Raw genomic sequence first — 24,522 nt, forward strand, 5'->3', positions numbered from 1 at the left:
GAAAGAATACGTTAAACGATTGGCTGCATTACTTTCAGATTAATGAAATGTTTAGAAAAGAGGTTACAGAAAGAGGCTATTTTGAAAAAGAATCTAGGTTTCAACGAGAAGTATTGAATAAGGAAGTTAAAAATTTATCTATGATGTATAAATTATTATTGGAATGGCATTTGAAGGATGAAGAGGTTAAATCAGTTATGATTCAATGGGCCAAAGACTTTGGATATAACATTCAATTTGATGATTGGATAAAATTGTGGAAGGAAGGGATGAGATTTACGGCATGTACCACAATTAAAGAAAATGTTATGAAAATGATATATTGATGGTATATAACACCAGTTAAATTAAGTAAGGTGAGTAATAAATGTTGGAAATGTAAGAAGAAAGAAGGGACATTTTATGATATGTGGTTGGAATGTAAAAAAATGAAGTGCTTCTGGGAAATGATATATAATGAGATATAATGAGATAAAGAAAATACTGAAATATACATTTGTTTAAAAACCAGAAGCATTTCTATTAGGAATATTAGGTGGTGAAATAAAAAGGAACGATCAGAAAGTATTCCTGTATGCAGTAACAGCAGCCAGAACTCTTTTGGCCCAAAAATGGAAACAAGAAGAAATGCCTACGATTGAAGAATGGAGATCGAAATTAATGGATTACGCGGAACTGGACAGATTGACAGGGAGGATTCGCAACCGACGAGACCAAAGATTCACTGAGGACTGGAGTAAATTTACAGAATATATTAAAAATATTTGTGATAATGATATAACGTTTGTAAGTTTTCAAGAAGCTCTGTAAGAAGATTTGGTAGAAATATTGTTTAAACAACATGGTAAGATAAGATATATATAAAAAGGTAAAGGTACCCCTGCCCGTACGGGCCAGTCTTGACAGACTCTAGGGTTGTGCGCCCATCTCACTCAAGAGGCCGGGGGCCAGCGCTGTCCAGAGACACTTGGGGGTCACGTGGCCCGCATGACGAAGCTGCATCTGGCGAGCCAGCGAAGCACACGGAACCCCGTTTACCTTCCCGCTAGTAAGCGGTCCCTATTTATCTACTTGCACCCGGGGGTGCTTTCGAACTGCTAGGTTGGCAGGCGCTGGGACCGAGCAACGGGAGCGCACCCCGCCACGGGGATTCGAACCGCCGACCTTTCGATCGGCAAGCCCTAGGCGCTGAGGCTTTTACCCACAGCGCCACCCGCGTCCCTTAAGATATATATAGTGCAATATAAATTAAGAAATGTGAAGATTTGTGATAATTACGGAAAATTATCAGACATGTTGATGGAAGTCTAAAAGAAAAAAAGATATGTGATGTGTTTTTGATGTTTAATGATGTTATAAATTAGTCTTTATTGGAAAACTAATTAGATAGATAGATAGATAGATAGATAGATGATAGATAGATATTAAGAGCCTCCTGCTCTACTGACTGAGCTATCCCCGAGACAACCTGTTAGTAATTATGGCATTCTGGTTCTTCCTCACCAATCTCCATGATTATGGTATCACATACAAATGTGCCCATTCCATTATGGGATGTTCTAGGCCCAAAGAATCACAAACATTTCAAGCAAAATCTTTCCGGGGGAGGGGGGCAGTCTGGGCAGCATGTCCAGGAAACAGTTCAAGTCTGCCAAAGGGGCATTTTAGGGGGCAGTGGTGGAAAAGTTCACCTCAGCCTTACACATATTGGATCAGCAGTAAGATGGCCAAGCAAGGAGCTGTTGGTTGTGGGGGCTCCAGCACTGCATTGAATAACCCTTCCTCAACCTGAGGCCCTTCAGGTATGTTGGACTACATCTCCCATTAATGCCAGCCAGCATGAGAAGATTAAATTAAATTTGCTTAATGACATAACATTATTATATATATTCTATAAAACAAAGAATACAACACAAAATTCATTCATACTACAATGCATAAAGCGTGTTCTCCAATAAATGAGAGCACGTGTTGCGGTGTGGGCCACCGGGCCAGGCCTCTTGTTGCCAGGCAGGTTAATAGTTGTTGCCTGGCATCATGATTGGGTAACCGGGTTGCTGGGGCAAATTGTATGTTGCAAATTGGGTGGGTGGGACCATAGTCTTTAAATATTGGTGCACTCTGGTTTCTCTTTCTCTTTGCAGAGTGCACCGGATCACCCGCCCACCCTCTTTTCCGGTTGACCTTGCTTTGCCTGTCATGGGGTCGCCTGCCTTGGCGCAGGGGCCTAGTAGGAATTTTGCCATTTGGTGATTGGCCGTGCCATTTGGTTTTTGCCTACTACTCAGCAATTTGTCACAACTTGTAAGGTTGCGGTTAGGCATTGGTTATAAAAAACTGGTGGTGGAGGGGTCAGGATAGGCTGTGCCTGCCCCTCCAATGGTGCTGGAAGGGAATTCCGTTAAAGGAATCCTGGGGCTTGCCACGATTTCGTCCAATCCCTGTTATGGGAATCCTTGTTATAGGACCGGGCAGGCAAGCTTTCGGGGAGCTGCTGGGGTGAGCGGCGTGGGTCCGACGCTTAGCTCAAGTGACCCCCAAGTTTGACTTTCTCTTCTACTGGCTACCGCTCGGACCTCGGGATGTCAGTTCTGTCCCAGGCGGGGGACAGATAGTCATAACCAATGTCTAAACAACCACTCACTGATTTTGTATTTTAATAAAGTTGTGGCCAAAATAGTGCCCAAAAACCAAAACTAAAATTACGTGTTATGTGTGAAGTTATTTGAGGGGTGGCCTGGGGACCTACACACGCAACTACATAACATTAGTATATATAGTTTCTGAAAAAGGCTTACATAACAAAATCAATTCAAAATACTATCCAGTTTACTTTTTAAAAAAATAATTCCCCTCCCCCCTCCTCCCTGATCAGGCCTTCCTTCTTCATATCTTTATCCATGTACACAGTCTGTTCATTTGAGCTTGTATGTTAGGGTTGGCTTCCCCCCTTTCTATCCAGTCCCTGTAAAATGCCCATTTATTTGTGATTCTTTTGCATTTATTTTCCCATCTATCCTCTGCCACTATCTGTGCGAATATTTCTGATTGTACGTATTCAAAAACATAATCATTCCATTTTTCCATACTCCATTTGGCCTTTTCTTTCCATCCCAGAACAATAACTGTCATTCCAGCTAAAATCATAATCTTGTACAACTCTTGCTTATTACTTTTTACTTTGTTATTTCCCAGTATTCCCGAAAATAACAAATCCCTATTAACTTCTATTTTATTTCAAAAAATATGTTAATCCAGAAATTACCTTTATAATCTTTTGCCATTATTCCTTAACCATGATGAGAGCTGTAGAGCAAAATATCTAGAGGATACAGATTGTGGAAACCTACAAATCATCTATGTGTTCCTCACATGTAGAATAGTCCTCAAAACTAAAGGACTGTTAAATGACAATTGCTTATATTATTTTCATACATGAAAAATTAAAAAAAGTTAGAATGTATATTTCAAATTGCATTTCTCTCTCTCTTTAAAATTATTAAATAAGATTAAGAGAAATGTCCCAAGCTACTTCTGTATCACCATGAAAAAAAGGCTTGTGGCAAGCTGGCTTAATGGCATAAGTAGCTTACGTTAATAAGTAAGCTTGCCCCGAGAAAAATCACTCACACCCCTGCTACCGCAAGCATTCAGATTGGTCACACACTAGTTTTAGTTACGGTACAGCTTTTTCCAGTTTCTGGAAAAGCAAAAGCTATTGTTGGCTATTTAAAAATCCAGTACGAGTTGAAACAATGGAACAGAACTAAATTATAGGACTTTGAAAATGGTTAATTTTGAAACTCCATATACCACTGCCTAATTATTGGATCAGAAAACTGGAGGAGGAACAAGTACTATAAAGGTATGCAATAGCAGAATTTTGAAGCATATAAACTCACTGGTGATTGTGGCATATTGAGAAAATGCTTGTTTGTTGCACATGTATCTTGGGGAGGACCGGTCTATCTGTCTGTCTGTCTAACAAAATATCTATACTGTTTGATTGTAATAAAACATGGAAGTGGTTTAGAAGAAATATTTAAATTGTCAGTAAAACAGCTAAAAGCAAGTATTAAGAAACTTTTAAAATAAATATCTACATACTAGATAGGCTTGCATAAAGAAAAGTACTTTAAGCGGTTGCCGAAAAGAATACTGTGATGGTGCCTGCATGATGTCAATGGGCAGGAAGTTGCTGCCACAACAAAAGAATTATTTCTTACAAGTGTAGAACTGGTACTTTGTGGATCTTGTCACATTGCAAGTTCTGCAGAGCCAAGCAGCTGGTCTACTTGATTTCGCTCCTAATTGTGAGATCTGAAGAAGTGTGCATGCACATGAAAGCTTATACCCAGAACAAACTTAGTTGGTCTCTGAGGTGCTACTGGACAATTTTATTTTGACGGCTTCAGACCAACAGGGCTACCTATCTGAATTGTGAGATCTGTTTGTTTTTAATTAAATTATAAATTAACTATAGAACTTCATCTCCAAATGTTTCTTTAAAATAAAACCTATTGTTAACACACCCACCCATCAATATATTTATTTATATCCAGCCTTTTCCCCTGACAGGGACTTAAGTCAGCTTATAGATCAAATAAATAGTTAAAAACATAGAGAACCCCCCCCAATCAATAAAGAACAGTTAAACATTAAAAGAACTAAAACTCTTTCTATATATGAATGATCTACTAAAACAATTTAGATAATTACAACAAAAACATCACAGCACCAGCCCTTTCCTTTAAAGTAGTCAGTTCCCCAAAGCCTGTTGGAACAAGGTCTTCTTCATCTGCTGGCAGAAGTACAAGGTGGGAGTCAGACTGGCTTCTCTAGGAAGGGAGTTTCAAGGTTGCCTGGAGGAACCACCACGGAGAAGGCCTTCTCTGCATCCCCACCAAATATGAGGTACTAACATTCATGTAATTATAATATAACAAAACTAAAACAAAACGGCAGAATACAACATTCAGTTCAAATCAGCCAATATAACTGAAGCCTGTTGTTGTTGTTTAGTCATTTAGTCGTGTCTGACTCTTCGTGACCCCATGGACCAGAGCACGCCAGGCACTCCTGTCTTCCACTGCCTCCCGCAGTTTGGTCAAACTCATGCTGGTAGCTTCGAGAACATTATCCAGCCATCTCATCCTCTGTCGTCCCCTTCTCCCTGTGCCCTCCATCTTTCCCAACATCAGGGTCTTTTCTAGGGAGTCTTCTCTTCTCATGAGGTGGCCAAAGTATTGGAGCCTCAGCTTCAGGATCTGTCCTTCCAGTGAGCACTCAGGGCTGATTTCCTTCAGAATGGAGAGGTTTGATCTTCTTGCAGTCCATGGGACTCTCAAGAGTCTCCTCCAGCACCATAATTCAAAAGCATCAGTTCTTCGGCGATCAGCCTTATTTATGGTCTAGTAAAGGGTAAAGGTAAAGGGACCCCTGACTGTTAGGTCCAGTCACAGACGACTCTGGAGTTGCGGGGCTCATCTTGCTTTCAGGCCGAGGGAGCCGGTGTTTGTCCACAGACAGCTTCCGGGTCATGTGGCCAGCATGACTAAACCGCTTCTGGCGAAACCAGAGCAGCGCACGGAAACACCATTTACCTTCCCGCTGGAGCGGTACCTATTTATCTACTTGCACATGACGTGCTAGGTTGGCAGGAGCAGGGACTGAGCAACGGGAGCTCACCCCGTCGCGGGGATTTGAACCGCTGACCTTCTGATCGGCAAGCCCTAGCCTAGGTAAACACAAATGTTTGGACCTCATTCCTGAACGATAACAAAGGTGTTCCCCCTTGGGAAGAGAGTTCCACAAACAGGGCATGGGAGCTGGAAAAGCCTATCCAGTTGCCACACCTCACTTCTGATGGCAAGGTGGGCACCAATGCCCTCAGCAGATGGCCTCAAAACACAGCACCTTAAATGGGAGCTTAAATCTACCAGCAGAGTAGACTTCTCTCTCTCTCTCTCTCTCTCTCTCTCTCTCTCTCTCACACACACACACACACACACACACACACACACTCATACAAAGGATGTGGTAACAGATATCTATCTGTCTGTGTATCATCTATCATCTATCTATCTATCATCTATCTATCTATATCTATCTATCTATCTATCTATCATCTATCTATCTATCATCTATCTATCTATCTATCATCTATCTATCTATCTATCTATCTATCATCTATCTATCTATCTATCTATTGATCTATTGATCTATCGATCTATCTATCATTTATCTATCTATCTATCATTTATCTATCTATCTATCTATATCTATCTATCTATCTATCTATCTATCTATCTATCTATCTATCTATCTATCTATCATCTATCATCTATCTATCATCTATCTATCATCTATCTATCTATATCTATCATCATCTATCTATCATCTATCATCTCCCATATATTCTGATTAAGATAATACAAAAGCTTTCTTTCAGGCTGGTTTTTTTTTTTGTTGTTTTTTTTTTGTTCCATGTAGTAATTCTGAATTGGTCTGTAGATGCTCTTAAGAAGAAGAATTCTGAATTGGTATTGAAATGTCTTCTGGGCATCAAGCTGTTTGCCCCAAAGGTCTTTAATATTAATAAAGAAAAACAGCATATAAGACATGTTTCTTTTGCAGGGAATACATGTGAGAGAACCAACCCTCTGAGCTCTGATTATGAATGAGGCAGTGATCTCAGTGAGAAAGTCTATTGTCGAAAGCAGAGGAAGAGGTTAGAGATGGAGTTTCGGATGCCATCCTTCCTTGAGGCTTTGCTGCTTTTCTTCGGAGGTGAGTCTTATCAAGTTGCACTACTGAGCATCAGCACCGTGGCAAAGAGATAAGAGTTTGCCTGTGTGCTTTGTAGAAATTCTGTCACCAGCTTGGCCTGTCAAACTTGCCTTAGTCAATCTGCTATACAAATTTAATAAATAATAATAATAACAATAAATTCTAAACTTCCAATTAGCGACCTTCTTTACTGCCTCATCATGTATTCAGTTGCAATAGTAAAGAATTTGTTGTTAACTAAAACATGACGTAAACCATTGCAGTTACTTTTGAAGCACATGCATTATGATATCATACTAGATCAAATACTCTTTAATAAGGAAATACGCTGGCGTATTCAAGGGATGCTCAGTATGTCTGAGTTTGCTGAAGCATGTTTTTGTGACCAATAGCATACAGTACAGTAGTACCTCGGGTTAAGTACTTAATTTGTTCCGGAGGTCCGTTCTTAACCTGAAACTGTTCTTAACCTGAAGCACCACTTTAGCTAATGGGGCCTCCCACTGCCACAGTGCCACCACAGCACGATTTCTGTTCTCATCCTGAAGCAAAGTTCTTAACCCAAGGTACTATTTCTGGGATAGCGGAGTCTGTAACCTGAAGCGTAGGTAACCCGAGGTACCACTGTATGTGTTTTGCTTATTGCAGCCCAACATAAATATTTTTCTTTTTTAAAAAATGTGAGCTGGGAAGATTCCTGGCTGCTCTGGGTCCACCCCCTGCCCAGGGGTCTTTCCAGAGTTCCTGCTGAGGCCTTAGTTCCACTATGGAATGGGGAGGCTCGTAAGGCCATGGGCATTATTGTTCCTGAGTGCCTACTCCTGCACTGCGGAGTCTGTTTTGCCCCTTAGTATACTGAGGAGCGGGATGCGGGTGGCGCTGTGGGTTAAACCACAGAGCCTAGGACTTGCCGATCAGAAGGTCGGCGGTTCGAATCCCCGTGACGGGGTGAGCTGCCGTTGCTCAGTCCCTGCTCCTGCCAACCTAGCAGTTCGAAAGCATGTCAAAGTGCAAGTAGATAAATAGGTACCGCTCCGGCGGGAAGGTAAACGGCATTTCCATGCGCTGCTCTGGTTTGCCAGAAGCGGCTTAGTCATGCTGGCCACATGACCCAGAAGCTGTACGCCGGCTCCCTCTGCCAGTAAAGTGAGATGAGCACCGCAACCCCAGAGTCGGTCACGACTGGACCTAATGGTCAGGGGTCCCTTTACCTTTACCTTTATTCTGAGGAGCTGCAGTTGATGAAATGGACTGGGCAAGGACTGGACTGAGTGGCATATATCTCACCCAGGAGCTGGCCAAGCATGTGTTCAGGTTCCTAATCAGGCCTGCCACGTGGCAGGGAGAGCTGCAAAGACAACCAGTGTTGCTGCCTCCATTCCATCAAGGCTCTGTCCAGCAGGGCTTTGTTTTTTCAGAGGGAGGTATGGAACACGCAGGAGTCTCTTTCATAGGAAGAGACCTTCACAAACCTTTCACGATCTCCCAGTTCTGCTCAGTCTGCATCCATATCCTCCAAAAGGCCTTTACAAATAGATTGTTCTTTTAAGAAGAAAAGCCATTTGATGTACCATTATATAATTCATTGCATGTGTGGTTCTTTTTTTAGTTACGTTGGCAAAGCTAACCATGGAGCCAAAGGAAGGCAGCATTGGCGGTGGAACCTGGATCACACTGAGATATGAGGGTAGATTTTCGGGCCCCTCAGAAACTGTTGGTGGTATTTCTAGACAAAAAGGGACAGTCATAAGACTAGCTGCTCTTTGTGGCACCTCAACCCAATTTTTAAAAGAAAATGTTACTAGATTAATCAGTGGCGTAGCGTGGGGGGTGCAGGGGGGCCGGCCGCACCTGGGGGTGGGGGGTGGCATGCTCGCACTCGCAGCTCTCTGCCCCTACCTGGCTCCAAGGGTTAGGGCGCGCAAATTACTTGCCTTGCCCCGGGTGCTGACAACCCACGCTACACCACTGAGATTAATCATGTGTGATTTTGTCAACCAATGGTAATTTATCAATTAATCTGATTAAATTTGCATGTGGGTGAAAACAATAGTTTTAAAGCAAGAAGCACACTTTAATTACTGCTCACGTGTGTCAGCCCACATAATCCTAGAGAAGATATTCTCTGCTATGTGAGAGTCAATGGGCAATACTGCAAACAAAGTATTCTAAATGCAATTGCACTGTTGATTCCTAAAATAGCATTATTATATTGATAATTTTATTTTCAGTCCCTTTCATTAATGATTCCTAACTTGAAACCCACAGTTTCACAGCTGCCACATTGTGGGTCAACATCCTCATTGAGCTGTCCAGCACAACCCCAAATTCTCTTTCCTGGTCAGTAACTTCCACTTCAGATCCTGTAAGTGAGGTTAGAATTATTATTTTTTTGCCACAGATTGTATCATTTTGCACTTGTGTACACCGAATTGTGTTTGCCATTTTATGGCCAATTTGCCCAGTTTGGAGAGATGCTTTTGGAGCTCCTCATGGTCTCTCTCTCTCTCTCTCTCTCTCTCTCTCTCTCTCTCTCTCTCTCTCTTTCAAAACTGCCTTGAACACCTTGATAACAGCAAACTTGGCTATTTCACTGCTCACCCCTAACTCCAGGTCATTTATGAGCAAGTTAAAAAGCACATGCTCCAATACAGATCCTTAGGAGAATCCACTTCTTATATCCTTCCATTGTGAGAACTGGCCATTTCCCCCCCATTCTCTGCTTCCTCCTCTTTCACCATTAGTGATGCACAGGATGATCTATCCTCATGTCCCATGACAAGAGGCAAATAAAATTCATTGTAAACATATGTAAAGTGATCCACATTGTGCCCCCAAAAATATTAAATTCCCCTATATGTTCATGGAGTTCAAACTGGCAGTGTCTGACCAGGAATGAGAACAGCAACTTGATGAAAGGGTTGGCCTGGTGTGCAGGAGCTATGAAAAAGGCTAATTCCATGCAAAGGATAATTAGGAATAGAACTGAAAATAAAACTGCCAATATCATAATGCCTTAGAAATCTATGGTATAACAGCACTTGGAGTACTGTGTACAGTTCTAGTTGCCTCTTCTCAAAAATGATATTGTAAATTGGAAAAGGCACAGAATTTATTAAGGGCTTGGAAGTGTCTGGATTGTGATATATGATGGTGCTGTTATGCACAACATCCTCTGTGCCCTGCACATATTGTCAGACAGGAGATCAGTGTTTATCCCGTTTCACCTTCTGTGCCTTAAAATGTTGCTGTGTTCCACCATTAGGCCTCTCATATCCCATCAATTGGTCTCACCTGGAAGTGTCGTTCTTGAATTCAGTGCTGCCTACAGTACTGTGTGACATTCAGCCTGTCAGTTTTGATCTGTCCACCACAAAATGCCAAACAAGGTAAGGAAGGTTCTTTGCAGTGCTATTATCGGGGGCAGAGCACAATAGCAGAGATCCAGATTAGTCAATCTGGAGCCATCCAGATGCTGAACTGCAGGCCCCATCATCCCTGACCATCTCCCTGGCTGGGTCTAATGGGACTAATGGGACATCCCAAAACCATGTTAGAGAAGCATTCTGTTGATATATGTGAGTTTACAATGTGCTCTTGTAGGTTGTGGGAATGGACCTACATTCCTTACATGCTTCAACCTTACTAATGAATGTAATGAACATCAATTCAGGAAGTGTATCTTATTGCAACAAGCAATGAGTCTCCTACATGGAGGAAGGGATCCAAACCCAACACGGAGGCAGGTTCTCAAGCAGGAAACGTCCTCATCCACTGCCTCCTGCCCCCTTTAACGTGCCACCGACGATTCAAACCGGGAGCTTCTCAAAGCATGAAGAAAAAGTAAACATTGTCCTGAGGCAACTGCTCCATCAGGGCAAGCATTGTGGCTTCCCAGACAGAATGATCCCTCTCCCCCCGCTGCATGCTGCTCTGGGGGTTCTCCTGACAGCCCCCGACAGCCCCCAATTTGAGGCAGCATGGAGGGGGGAGGGGAGAAGGCCCCATTGTGCATGCAGAAGTCCTTGCCCAGGGTTTTATTTTTTATATATTTATTTACAGCATGCTTTTCAGAATTTCTAAGCGGTGTACGTAAAAACGTAAAAAACCCCCAACAACTTGTAGAGGATAAAAACAATAAAAATTCACCATAAAAACAGAAAACTACACCACTAGAGCTAGACTGACATCAGTAAAGACAGACATATTATAGGGCCTGCAGGATTACTTGCCACATGTCATCTTTTTCCAGGACACGCCCTCTTTTTCATGGGTAGAGTTGTCATAGTGATCCATAGTTCCAAGTAAGGTAAAGGTAAAGGTACCCCTGCCCGTACGGGTCAGTCTTGACAGACTCTAGGGTTGTGCACCCATCTCACTTAAGAGGCCGGGGGCCAGCGCTGTCCGCAGACATTTCCGGGTCCAAGTTCCAAGTAGAAGTCTGCAAATGTCCTCTTTTTTGCTCTTCAAAATATGGCAACCTTGGATGGTCTTGCTATGGTGTTAACATTTTTCCTGCTCTTTTGTTATGCTTTAACTCCATTTCTTGATTGTTTTTTTCCCCTTTTTATGCAATGTTTCTCCGTTTTTAATTATTTTCAGTTGCAGTCCTTCTGAAGATATACCATAGGGTTGTACTGTTAATTTTCTATATATCTATACTTGTCAGCTACCATGGGCATGTTTCAAGGATAGAATATCTGTCTGTCTGTCTATATCTATAAAACCTCAGTGCTTTTTGTGTGTGACCATACTCACTGATATCAGCACCTCTTCTTCTTTTTTTGCTGCCATTTTGTGCTGACACCCTTAGCATATTAAGATAAGAGTTCCAGCATTTCATTTTTTGCTCAAAAAGTCCTGAATAAACTTGTTCTTCAGGGCTTATTGCAGGCCTCTTGGCACCAGCCTTTGCTTGAAGCACCAGCTCAGTAACAAATACTTCGTTACCTCTCAGTTTTTAATTAAGCAAAACTCATTGTCTTTCCGTCTTTCCGTTCAAAGAACATTTCAAGTCTATTTAGATCTTCAAAATGCTTGACACCCTAGTGTAGCTGTAATATTAGAAAGATACACCAACAAGAGTCATGTCCCCCCGCCCCGCTTTTATGCCTTGGTTGTGAATTTATTAATTTTTATTGGACAGGGACTTTAATAGGAAAAGTATATGTGGATGAGAAAAGTTATAAGAAAAGTAGCATTAGTTTATATTCCAGACCATAACAAGGATTTCACCAAGTGCCAAGCAGGAAATCAGAATTTAAAATGTTAACGACAATGATTAACAAGTGTGGCGCATACCTGTGCCCTGAAGAGAAAGAGAGAAAAAAGCTTAAGTTTAAAGACTGGGTTTCTGGATAATTATTACTAAGTTAAAACTTTGACCTGCTGCACTTGGGTAGCAATTTGCAGCTGTCTCCTGTGCTATTCTTCCCCACTCCCCTCCCCCAACCCTCCAGTAAAAATATCACACCACTGTTTTTCTGGGAGAGCAGTTTTTCTTTTAAAAGTCACATAATGAGCAGCAATCCAGAAGGTGAAGATTTTCATGTTACTGTACATCTGTTGAAGAAAAGCTTTACCCGTTCAGTGACTACATGCCGTTAACTGTGAAAGACACAGCCCTATTTCTAGAAAAAAAGGTGGAAACCCTATATCACCACCTGAATTTGCAAAGTGGTGGCGGTGGAGTTAACTGAATTTTATGTAAGTTTAGAAAGTCCTGGTTCTGAGATGGCATAAAATAGAAGTTAACAGACCTAGTCCTATTCCGAAATCCCCTCCTGCAACCCCCCCCCCAGCAGAGGATCAGGCTCTATTAGCTTTCCTAGGTTCTCCCCACAGACTATATTATATCAGTGAAGCACACGGGAGATGAGGCAGCCATGTTTTCTTCTCCATGGTCTTCTCCTCCCAGGCCTTCCTTCTCTGCTCTTCTGAACCCATTTTGTGTGTGTGTTTTTCTCCTACAGAAGACGCAGGGGAGTTAATGACAAGATGGGTGGGAACTGGGTGGGAGAAATCATAGCTGCCTCATTTCAATATTAAGCTTCACGTTTTAGTAAGGTGGACTCCAGTCTCTCTCATGCTGCTTGCTAGCTATCCTTTGCTCTTATTATTTCCCTTGAAGGGCCTCACAGTGGGGAGGACTTTACCAACTCCAGTTCACTCTGAATGGGCAAATTGTCAACAACACGAAGGAGTTGCACTGTGACAACTGCACATTTCAGGTATGTATTCAAGGGGATGGACGTGTGATTGGCAGCAATCCAGTAGCCAGGCCATGGGACATGGGCCATTAATACATTGTTAGAAATAATGATTTTAATGCAGGGTAGAATTTAGACATTTAGAGCTAGCTCTGAGCCTTAGCCTAGCTCATCCTTGCATTTATGAGATGCCCAGGCTCAATGGCACATTGAACACGTCCTTTAACTCCTTGACTACCTAAGCTTTGCAGTACAAGTGATGGTGCAAAGCATCAGGCATTGGCAAGCACGGCAGAGGAAGGAAACATTGGCATACTCTGGATATAACCTTGTGAATAGGAGTGGAACTTGCTCTCATGGATTGGAAGGAATAAAGGGTGCAGGAGGAGGCAAATGCTTAATCTGTACCCAGTTCATTCTCATACAGCCTATGCAATCACACTCTTCTTGCGTGGCGAGTTCCCGACCCCCCCAGATAGAAATAATGACACATGACACAATTATTAAGGTTAATGGGCTAAAAAAGGCCACAACTTTATTGGTTACAGGTGATGAGCAGTATTGGCTTAGGCATTGGACCTAACCGACTATATCTGACTCCAGCCCACCTGCTTGAAGTCCAGGAAGGGTTAACCACCAGTAGGGGGAGTCCTGCTGATGCACTTCAACTAGGAGCTCCCCCGGGGTCACCGATAGGGGTTGTGCCTTAGGCCCTAACCTCCCTAGGCTTTGGACAGGGCCACGCCCCCCAGAATCCTTTAACGGACTACCCTTCAATATGCGGGGCAGGTGATGGCGCTACCTCCCCTCTTTCCATTGCCTAACAGAACTATTCCAATGCCTAACCGCCAATACTCAGAAAGTTGTGACGATTTTGCTACGAGGTAGGTGAAAACCAAGTGGCTGGTGCCAATTTGCCAAGTGGGAAAATTCCTACCAGGCCCCTCAGTGGCAACCAACCGAGGTCCATAGCAAGGTCAGAGAAAGAAAACCTTAGAGGGCAGGAGGGTGGGAAAACTGGAGCAGCTGGTGGGCAGACAAAGAGGGGGATGCCCGGCTGCGTCCTGCCTTTATGGGGCATGCCACACCCCCGGACCAACCCGATTGGCCGGCTAGGGGATGACGCAGCCAGGAATCCCCCAATAGCGCAGGGCTGGCCCCCTGACAATTCATTTAGCCCCAGTGAGAACAAAAGTATCTTTTTGATACTCCTCCATCTTGATATGTTTGTTAGTGTGTAACATGTTAGTGTGTTACATGTGTGTAACATGCAGGCTTGGTGACAGCTGGGACTTATTTTCAATGGAACTTTAACTCAGGAGCATACACTTCTGAGCATTTGCCATGGCACAACCACAACATTCCTAAGACCAGTCAAAGATGCCCAGAGCACCCATCTCTTGTGGTTTCATCAAACTGAAACAGGCAACCAGTCTTACTACATATCTGAACTTATAAAATCGCCCCTGCTGCTTGCTAAGCTGATACAAATGATCTCAGTTCCCTGGGACAAGAGCAGTTTGCTTGTCTCTATGTTCTCTGTGGGTCATCCTGCCCAGAGCTAATGAAGATTTCTCTGTACTTGAGGTAGTGCTGTGTGGAAGAATATTTGGTAAACTGGCTGTACATATGAGCTTTCTGTCACTGCAACATCAGCATGGAATGGCACTAAGGCTGGTGAGATATGTGTGGTTTGGGAATAGAGAATAAGCTTGCCTTTTGCTCACTGAGCTCACTCAGCTGTCTCTGCTCGCCAATGAGCCAGAACTTTTACCATGTCGTGTACAAGTGCAACCAAGGGTTTTCTGCAGCATCGAGCATGAGGAGTCCCATGTTTCAGCAAATTGCACATTAAAGCGAAGGTGTTGTTTGGGAGTTCAGCTAGCTTAGAGAGCTGATGAAAAGCCACCAGGGGATGCAGTTAATGAGACACATTCCAAGCGAAATAAAACACACACTGCCTCTTTGTTTGGGGGCACGAGAACCTGTGAGCCATGCACATTAAAAATTAATTTTCTCTCTCTGTGGTAGTTGTAAAAACGTAGACAGCTGCTGGCTGTGACAGGTTTGGAGAAACCTGCGGAAGGTATTCCAAGCAGCTGGCGGCCACTGCCTTCCTCTCCTTGCGCTTCCTCCTCTGCTTCCCCACAGCTTGTGCCCAGTGGCGCAGTCAGAGGCTGACCTCGTGCCTCTGATGATCAGCATGAAGAGGAGAAGATTCATTAAGTATTCCGATTGCTTCACCTTCCTCTTAGCGGGAGAAGTGCAAGAGGCAGTGTCTGTAAAGGAAGGCAGTTCTGTTGTGCTAGATCATGGAAGCTTACGGAAAGCCTGCTTTTCAGTTCTTATTTGTAAAGAATCCCTGGCCTCGCAACTGATTGTGTGCATCCCTTCGTATCTAGAACCATAGAATTCTAGAGCTGGAAGGGACCCAGGGGTCATCTAGTCCAACCCCCTGTAATGCAGGCATCTCGGCTAAAGGGACCATGGCAGAGGGCTATCCAACTTCTGCTTAAAAACCTCCAAGGAGTGAGAGTCCACAAGCCATTGCTTTCATGTTGTCAGTGTAGAGATGCCACCAGCTACATTCGATGCAATGCTAAACTATGGTTTAGCGCTATGTGCATGAGTTGCAGTGAACCAAAATGAAACTTCACTCTCATTCTCTCTCTCTCTGCCACTCTTCCTCTTGTGAAACCGGTAGCCTTCACAGAATCTCTGTTTAGTGTGGTGAATAAACCAGAGATCAAGCTATAAAACAAACTCTGCTCAGTTTCACAGCAAACCTTCTTAAATCCATTGGGTTATGAAGTCGGTTTGTTTCACCAACAAGTGTGCACTTTAAACCAGTCTTTCCCTACCTTATTCTGACCATGGCCCGTTTCCAACCTTGTTTCCTTCCTGTGCCCCCTCATGGGCATAGCCAAGGGAGGCAGGGGACAGCTGCCCCCCCCAAATAAAAATCAATGCAAATTCTGCCCCCCTTAACAAAAATCCTGGCTACGCCTATGCCCCCTCCCATCCTACTGGTAGAAATATTTTCTTAATAAATAGAATAAGTTTTATTTATAATTTTTATAAATTATGCAAACTACAATTACATAAAATCATAGGAACACAATGAAATATTGCTGAAGCAGCAAAACGTAGAATCATCTTCCTAGTGCAAACCCCAGCTGTGTAGGAAACTTTGCTAAAGCATCCATGACAGATGGCCACCCAACCTCTGCTTAGAAGCCTCCAAAGAAGGAGAGTCCAGAACCTCCTGAGGAAGATTCATCTTCCATTATAAAAAGTAAGCAACACTTATTTGACCCCAGTAATTTGACACAGAGGGGGAAACCTACAGATACAGTCCAAAAGGCACACAGGGAGTTCTGTATATATGGGAGAATTTTTAAAAGCAAGTGGTCCTCACTGATCTGATGCAAAAAGATTTTGTCATCCGGAGGAGCCCTGGCTGCCTAGATGAAACACTATAGCCCCCTGCACCCTTACCTAGGAGTAAGGCCCACTGAATTCAGTGCAACTTTCTTCTGAGTAGACAGTTATTTACTAGATGCAAGTCAGTAGCACCAGACACCCCCACTCGGCTAGGCGCTGGGGTGGACTTCACCTCACACCTTGCAGAGCCAGGTGGACACTGCCGGCAGGCCCTGCGCCCCTTGACAACATCCAAAGGGCCTGATCCGCTAGGCGCTGGGGTGGATTGCACGCTGCGCCTTGCAGAGTCAGGCCCAGGCTGCCACCAGGCCCAGCACTGGGGGCAGCAACAAGCCTCGCCCGGCCCTACCCATTGCCACCCTACCACTGCACTTGACTGACCTGGGGGGAGAGAGACGACCCTTGGTGGAATCTACACACATATAAAAAATTCTGTGAGAAAAAAAACAACTTAAAAAAAAAGTTTTGAAAAATACATTGAATTTTGCATAACTCACTTTCGCCATCTAGTGTCACATTTGTATATTGTACTTTACAACACATTTAAAACGTTTTATTTGCAGCTCTGTAGGGACGCGGGTGGCGCTGTGGGTAAAACCTCAGTGCCTAGGACTTGCCGATCGTATGGTCGGCGGTTTGAATCCCCGCGGCGGGGTGAGCTCCCGTCGTTCGGTCCCAGCTCCTGCCCACCTAGCAGTTTGAAAGCACCCTTAAGTGCAAGTAGATAAATAGGTACCGCTTTATAGCGGGAAGGTAAACGGCGTTTCCGTGTGCTGCGCTGGTGCAGGCTCGCCAGAGCAGCTTCGTCACGCTGGCCACGTGACCCGGAAGTGTCTCTGGACAGCGCTGGCCCCCGGCCTCTTGAGCGAGATGAGCGCGCAACCCCAGAGTCGGTCACGACTGGCCCGTACGGGCAGGGATACCTTTACCTTTACCTAGTTAGAGAAGGGTTATTTTAATCCAGTGATTAACTGGATTCAGTTAACAAACAGCATTTTCTATACACCACTGATAGACACCAATCTTTCCAGTATCTTTGCAGGTTAACTTTAGGAACAAAAATAATAAAAATGCTAAATATTAAAATGCCATTTGTATTTGGAGTGGATGAGGATGGGTGATGGACAGGGGATGAAGGAACCTGCAGGAGAGGCAGGCCAGAGATGTTTTCTCAGGGTGTGAGGCTGAGGGAAAAGGGGGAAGGTTGGAGCTGGGAGGGTTCATTCTTCTGTGTGTGGAATAAGGATCAAGGTATAGTGATAGAGGGCTTAATATTATATATGCACATTTTTTTTTCATTCTTCCTTTCTTTTCTATTATTCTTTTCTTTCTTTTTTATTTTAGATTAGTTTGGTTTTTATTGTATCTTATGTTGAAAACTCTCAATAAAAATTGTTATAAAAGAAAGTCTGAAAATGAACTGAATGCAGTTACGGATATTAGAGGTAAATTAAGGCTCCAATTACAAGCGGCCTTCCAAAATAATTTTAGCATTCTCCACACCACAGAGAGGCCGCATTGCTAATGGTATCAGTAATATACACTAAAAGTGACTACTGGGTTTGTGGAGTGGAAATTGCCTGTAATCCAGCAGGCAAAAGAATGTCAGGTGTCCGAGAAAGCAAAGACGAGGGGCAATTAAAAGCCAAAATGTGTTCTGGTCAAGCCATAGTTCCTTCACTGGCTTCTTCCCAAATGATTTGTGGGAATGAATGTCAATTATAACATTTAACAAACAGGTCACTGATACATATTTCAAGAATAATTTATTATAATTGTGGACCATAGATAATTGAAAAACAGGATATGACTACATTGGATATTTGAGAAAGGTGAGAATATTTGAATTGTTTTTAATACCAGTAAGTATCAGAATGCAAATGTGACTGGATGAAGTTAGGTTTGGGAAAGAGACAGGATTTTATTCACTAACCAAAAATTCATTCAAAATATTCAAAACTAGAAAAATATGCCACAAATGTCTAAGCGATGTGTCACTGAAAAAGCAGTCTGAAAAAAATGCTAGGATTGCCCAGTATTTTGCAGAATTCCTTAGGGCAGGCTTCCTTAACCTCAGCGCTCCAGATGTTTTTGGTCTGCAACTCCCATGTCCCTAGCTAGCAGGACAAGTGGTCAGGGATGATGGGAATTGTAGTCTCAGGGTATCAAATCAGGCTCCACCCCTCAGCAGCTGGCTGCCTTGGTAGCCAATCAGAGAAAGGCCCCAGCCCTCTAGTGGAATTCTGAGGCACTGCATCACCAGACTCTGGTCTGGCTCAGCTTAATTAATTAATTAATTAAGTTAGCTTAATACATGGGTAGACAAACTAAGGCCTGGGGGCCGAATCCGGCCCAATCGCCTTCTAAATCCGGCCTGTGGATGGTCCGGGAATCAGTGTGTTTTTACATGAGTAGAATGTGTGCTTTTATTTAAAATGCATCTCTGGGTTATTTGTGGGGCATAGGAATTTGTTCATTTTTCTTGTTTCCCCCAATATATAGTCCGTCCCCCCACAAGGTCTGAGGGACAGTGGACCGGCCCTCTGCTGAAAAAGTTTGCTGACCCCTGGCTTAATACTTAATTCTGTGATTTTTCTGGCCTTCTGCAAAAATGACAGAGTACAGACAACCATCAACATAAGTAGAGTATTCTCACTACACGGCAAGAGTACACTGATGTCTCTCTCTCTCTCTCTCTCTCTCTCTCCAAAAATGTGAATGAAGCAATAGTTTTGTGAAAGGCAATGTAATATAATATAGATTCTTTTCTTAACAGTTCTCTGTTGCACACACTCCTGTGGTCTATCGTGTGGACCCCCCCTATGGAGTCCCAGGTAAAGGATGGACCTTAACGTGGAGACCGTATGTCTTTCTTTATACAATTAATGGGGAAAACAACTTATTTATGATTTACTCATCAAGAGCTTTTAAGAGCTCACTTTTGTGTAGGGTTTGCTTCTTCTCCCGAAGATGTCCCACAAGGCCGTGGGGGTCTAGGATCAGAGTCTTCCTTCTCCTTAGATGGTCTACATTCCCGGGCTGATGAGTCCTATACACAAAAAGGAACATAAAATAAGGGAATACGGCAGATACCAGAGAGAACAATGAACAGTGTTTTCCTGTATCTTATTTCAGGCTATTATTACGATTTTCTGACCTTCCGATCCCCATGATTTTTTAAATGCGCATAAGCCTACATTCTATATCCTGAATTGTGTCTCCAAGCTATTTCGAAGTCATTAACATTAGTTAGGCTCATTACAGCAATTAAGGCAATAATATTAAGAAGCAGTTTAGGTTAATATTATAATGCTGAAACCCCGAGTTAACTTTAAAATTATATATAATGTTATAATACTGACCTGAAATAAGATACAGGATAATGCTGACTAATGTATTGACCTCTTTTGTTTTAATGTTAACAAATACCACATAAAAATAGTACAATTTTGACTCCTCTTAACACCAGCCATGGAGAATTTGTTATCTATGTATTATTCTTTATGATTCTTGCTTATAATTTTTAGATTTATAATACTTACAGAGGGCATCTTCTACTGCACTGAAGAAATCAAGGCAGTAAAACCCAACTCCCCATCTTCCTCTACACAGATTTTCATTTTGCCTTTTGAATAATTCCCCCACCCCCATCCTTATCCTGTTAGGAAATGTAATGCAAGTCTATGGTCTTATCCTGGCCCAAGAATTTGATGCATACAGCTTTAACACAGATTTTATTGATGGGTAAGTGTGTTTATTGCTTCCTTCAGTTCCTCTGTGCAACTCGATATAGGGTTATTCCCTTTGCATTTCCAGGATGGGGAACTGTGGTTCTCCAGTTGCTGGACTCTAACACGCTCAGCCCCAGCCAGAATGGCCAACGGTCAGCCATGGTGGGAGATGCACTCCGAGAACATGAGCAGGCCCACAGGCCCTGCACCCCAACTAGTGTTGGATGTAGGGTGGTGTGAATGGATCACTGAGCCAAGGAAGCTCAAAATTGAGAAGACCCAAAATTGAGAAGATCCATTTGGGGTTGCCATATTACGAAAGATTTCCAAAGCCTGCCCCTGCCCCAACCCTGACGATAATTAAATAATACATTTGGATTGTTACTGTGCATGGGGGAGAGAAATGTATTGTGGACTTGCATTATTATGGGTTGCCTTGAACTAGCATTGCTTCTTCCCTCTCTCTGCCCCAGCCCTGTTATCCTCGAGGCAGAAAGCGATGGATGGATAACCATTTGTTCCCTTGCCAATAAGCAAATGCGCAGCATGTAAGTTGCTCCTCACAGCTTTGATTGCAATGCTTTTTGCCGTGAGAATTCACAAAGCTTATAATGGTGCAGCATATTTGGGGCTCATTTAAATTAGGGAAGGCACACTAATAGTTTTGATGCCAATGAAATATAATTTCTGTCCTTCCATCCCCACCCTCAGTTACAAAATTGGTCCAAATGATTATTTCTATGGACAAGCTCTGGTTCGCCAGAAGCAGCTTAGTCATGCTGGCCACATGACTCGGAAGCTGTACGCCGGCTCCCTCGGCCAATAAAGCGAGATGAGCACTGCAACCCCAGAATCGGTCACGACTGGACCTAATGGTCAGGGTCCCTTTACCTTTACCTTTAACTCTGGTTTGCGCTGTCTTGTGGTGGTGTCTGAATCAACACGCCATGGTTGCTGTTGCCTCCAGAATAGACCACTGAGAAGGTAGAAAATGAAAGCAGATTAGGAAGTCGAAATCATTGTTTAGCTGTGTTAGAAACTCAAAGCATGGTTTGGGTTCTGAATGATGGTTCCTGTGAGTTCTGCTTTGGTTGTGGTATCTGAGTATATGGATGTCCTTGAGAGGAGTGAGGTTCTTAGTGTATCACATCATGCAATAATTCAAACACAATGAGGTCAATCGATCAAGCCCTCTCCTGCTGCTTTTCGATGTAAAGACCTCTGTTTTGAAACAGGAAGACAGTGAAGCTCGCCTGTTAGGTATTTTAATGAATCATTATTTAAAAGTTCCAAGGCTAGGCTGTGACTTTTCTGGCTTTAAAACAAAAGAAAACAGGTCCAGTATTAACTTTATTATACAATTTAAAAGTTTTTTCTAGTCATGCCCTCTGGCAGAATAACTTAGAGCTGATTCAGTGCCCATATTTGGGCTCCCTGTCCCTATTCAAGGTGATTTCCACCCCTCCCAATTTCATGGGTGGATGATCCAAGTCTGAGATGCGGTAATCTCAGTTCTTCATTAGAGGCCCAGTTCCTGAGCTGCTGAAAATGCTTCTAAAACACACAAAAAATGGACAGATAGTTCTCCCAGTTGTTGTCTTTATTAGGTTTAAAGCAGGCGAATCAATATTTGTTGTCAGAGTTCATGTGCTGAAGCTACGTTGTGTCCCTTGACTACATTTTCATGTTTATATTTAAAGCATTTTGATGGGTAGCACTAAAAATAAAAAATATGCTGTGGCCTTTAGAACAAAATAGTATTTGTTTCTCGATATCCTATTACCACCTTTAGTCAGTCTGCATGGGGTCAAATGACAACACAAATTGGAGAGTGGGACACAAAATTATCAGGGCAGGCAAAACTAAATTTCTCAATGGATGCTGAGACATCACTTGCTGAGCATTTGATGTGATGGGTTTGGATTTGGCAGAACACATCCAGTCCTTTCCTATCTTTGAAGTGAATGAACAGTACTCAGCTCAGCTTCACATAATACGTTCTATCTCCTTTCCTTTGCCTCTATTGCATCTTCATGGTTCATTGTATTTTATTTTCCTTTGTTTGCAGATATCCCATTCAAGTCGATCACGGTCTGGGAACTGTAGCATGCCGAGTGGAAGGGAACCATATTGGTCAGTGGAAAGCAGGGAAATAACATGCAATCTTGATTTTATTCAGTAACATAAAAATCAAGAGGGCTAACATAAAAAAGGCTACCGTTGGGCGTATGGGCCGTATGGCCATTCTCTTTTCGAAAAGGGGAGAGCTGCTTACAGATTCCTTTTCTCTTTGTTCTTGCTACTTGGGGCATTTCCCCCCAGCTCACACTTTTGGCAGCCATGATATACCAACTGTTAAGTTGTGGGTGAACATATCAGACGACACAGCAATTCTTCAAACAGCTCTTGTTTATTCACAGGCCAGAACAGAACTGAACTGAACTGAAGGGTTCAGCCAGCCTGCTTATACAGAGCTCCAGTACAATGTAACTGTAACAATTTTCTAAAACTATCCAATCACTGAATGTCACTTTCGATCCCTTATTTGCATAACTATCTACAATATCCCCCTGCTGGCCCAGGGTGAGAACTTCAGTACATAACACCAACTGTAAGCAACAAGTGTATCACAGTGAATGCCTTGCTGGAGCCATAGAGAACAGGCACTCCTAGCAAGAGTTATTCCTCCCAAGAAGCATGAGGTGTGGTTGGGGTGGGGGGTGGGGAAATGGAGCAGAAACAGCAGCTTGTCAGGTGTCTGGCGATGGTTCTGAACTGGGTGCAAAAGACATGGGCATTTCAGAGCAAGTGAGGCACGTTAGTTTACTCTGTACGTACATGAAATGATTCACATTCTTGCACTGAGATGTGTGCTTTTTCTCTTCTTACAGGGTCACATAATGTTAGCTTTACAGTGTTTAACAAAGGAAAGTAAGTAAGTAAGGGTTAAGTTGTTTTGTTTTGTTTTGAAAAAAATGGCTAGTTTTATAGTTATGTTGTGTTTCTGAATGCCTTCTTTTTCATATAAGTATTATTTAAATGCACCTTCTGCTTTGGAAAGTGGTTGTATTCAGAAGTTGGCATTCAAGGTGTCAGTGATGTTTCCTGCGTCTGGGTCTGAAAATATGCTTTGAGAGCTTGTTGATACTCACCTCAAGGTAGAGATGAGCATTAGAAAGTCCCAAATTGTACCTGGCTTTTCCCACCCAGCCCCCGAATGGCAAGTGGAGGAGAACTAACAATTCATCACTGAGCAGGTGGGACAAGAGATTCTTTTCCACTGGTGGACTGGTGCTTCTCCCCTATGAGACGTTTGGGGAGCTGCAATGTCATTAAATCTTCCCACTGATATCCCTGGAGAACAGTGTATCCATTCATTTCAACAGGAAGATTTAAAGATGCTAAAATTCTAAAATCATCTGGTAGGAGGCAAACAGTCGCCTGTCTTTGAAAACTTGCCTTGCACCAACGCCTTTCAAAGCTGTAGCCAACCTCTAGCTGCAAAGATGCCTTTTGAAGTTCAGGGGTATCCCTTCCAGGGGACACGTTGGGCTGTGCAGGGCTTGGCTGCAAAGTCTTCGGCAGCCAAATATAATTTAATGCCTCAAACTCCCTGACTGCAAAGAGCTAGCTGTGCACAGGTGGAAGGGTTTTTTCCCCTGGACTTGTGAGAGCAGCCTTTGAAAGCCAGAAATGGTGTGAACTCCTGCATTTCCCTGATCCCTGGGTTGTCACTGATTTTGCATGGCCAGGAGAGTCCCCTGTTGTGGCTGCATGAAATTGCCATTTGTATATGGTTGGGATGCTATGTTCTGATCTCTCTCTCTCTCTCTCTCTCTCTCTCTCTCTCTCTCTCTGTGTGTGTGTGTGTGGTAGGGATGGCTCAGCTTATATATGAGCCAGTCTTAACATGAGCCACAGGTGACTTGCACCTTTCTAGTTGGTTTCAGCTTGGTGGATTCTGGAACCATATCAAGACAGAAATCCACTATTTTATTTTTCATCTGGAGTTCCAGCAAAATCAATTTTCGGAAGGGGGAGCAAGGAGAACAAATTATTTTGACATATACATTGAGTGTAAGCTCAATTTTAGCAGTGTAAGCTTAAAGACAAGTCTCACCTAGTTGATCTTCCAGCAGATTCTATCTCATCAGGAAGTCCGTTCCGTAGGATGTAGGAATCGGACTTATAATGTGGTGGCACATAACCTCCCATTTCGTATCATGTAGACACTGTGACAATTGCCTTTTTGTCACCTATGGAAGACCTTTCCCAACAATCCTTCAAAGGGGAGCTTTTTGCCTCAGTGTTATATATAGTCTAGCGTTCGTGCTCTTATTGTTAAATAG

The 24,522-nt window shown here is 43.0% G+C and overlaps 1 protein-coding gene and 1 long non-coding RNA gene across 3 annotated transcripts in view; one reads left to right on the forward strand and one right to left on the reverse strand.

Annotated features, from left to right (window-relative positions):
- The first annotated feature begins 3,662 nt into the window (after window positions 1–3,662).
- Window positions 3,663–24,522, forward strand: part of PKHD1 (PKHD1 ciliary IPT domain containing fibrocystin/polyductin) — a 243,049-nt gene continuing 222,189 nt past the window's right edge. For both annotated transcript variants that reach the window (XM_077926565.1, XM_077926566.1), the window contains exons 1-10: window positions 3,663–3,865; window positions 6,637–6,789; window positions 8,399–8,476; window positions 10,055–10,178; window positions 12,920–13,019; window positions 19,219–19,276; window positions 20,108–20,186; window positions 20,647–20,721; window positions 22,242–22,306; window positions 23,065–23,104. In XM_077926565.1, the coding sequence (XP_077782691.1) occupies window positions 6,738–6,789; window positions 8,399–8,476; window positions 10,055–10,178; window positions 12,920–13,019; window positions 19,219–19,276; window positions 20,108–20,186; window positions 20,647–20,721; window positions 22,242–22,306; window positions 23,065–23,104 (671 nt within the window). In that variant the 5' untranslated portion in view covers window positions 3,663–3,865; window positions 6,637–6,737. The remainder of the gene's footprint in view (window positions 3,866–6,636; window positions 6,790–8,398; window positions 8,477–10,054; window positions 10,179–12,919; window positions 13,020–19,218; window positions 19,277–20,107; window positions 20,187–20,646; window positions 20,722–22,241; window positions 22,307–23,064; window positions 23,105–24,522) is intronic.
- On the reverse strand, window positions 19,203–24,498 carry LOC144327339 (uncharacterized). The gene is made up of 3 exons (XR_013392426.1): window positions 24,294–24,498; window positions 21,071–21,149; window positions 19,203–19,491 (listed from the first exon to the last, which is right to left on the reverse strand). It is a non-coding gene; the product is annotated as an uncharacterized LOC144327339 (long non-coding RNA).

The sequence above is a fragment of the Podarcis muralis genome, chromosome 3, assembly GCF_964188315.1.
Source record: "Podarcis muralis chromosome 3, rPodMur119.hap1.1, whole genome shotgun sequence".
Lineage (NCBI taxonomy): Eukaryota > Metazoa > Chordata > Lepidosauria > Squamata > Lacertidae > Podarcis > Podarcis muralis.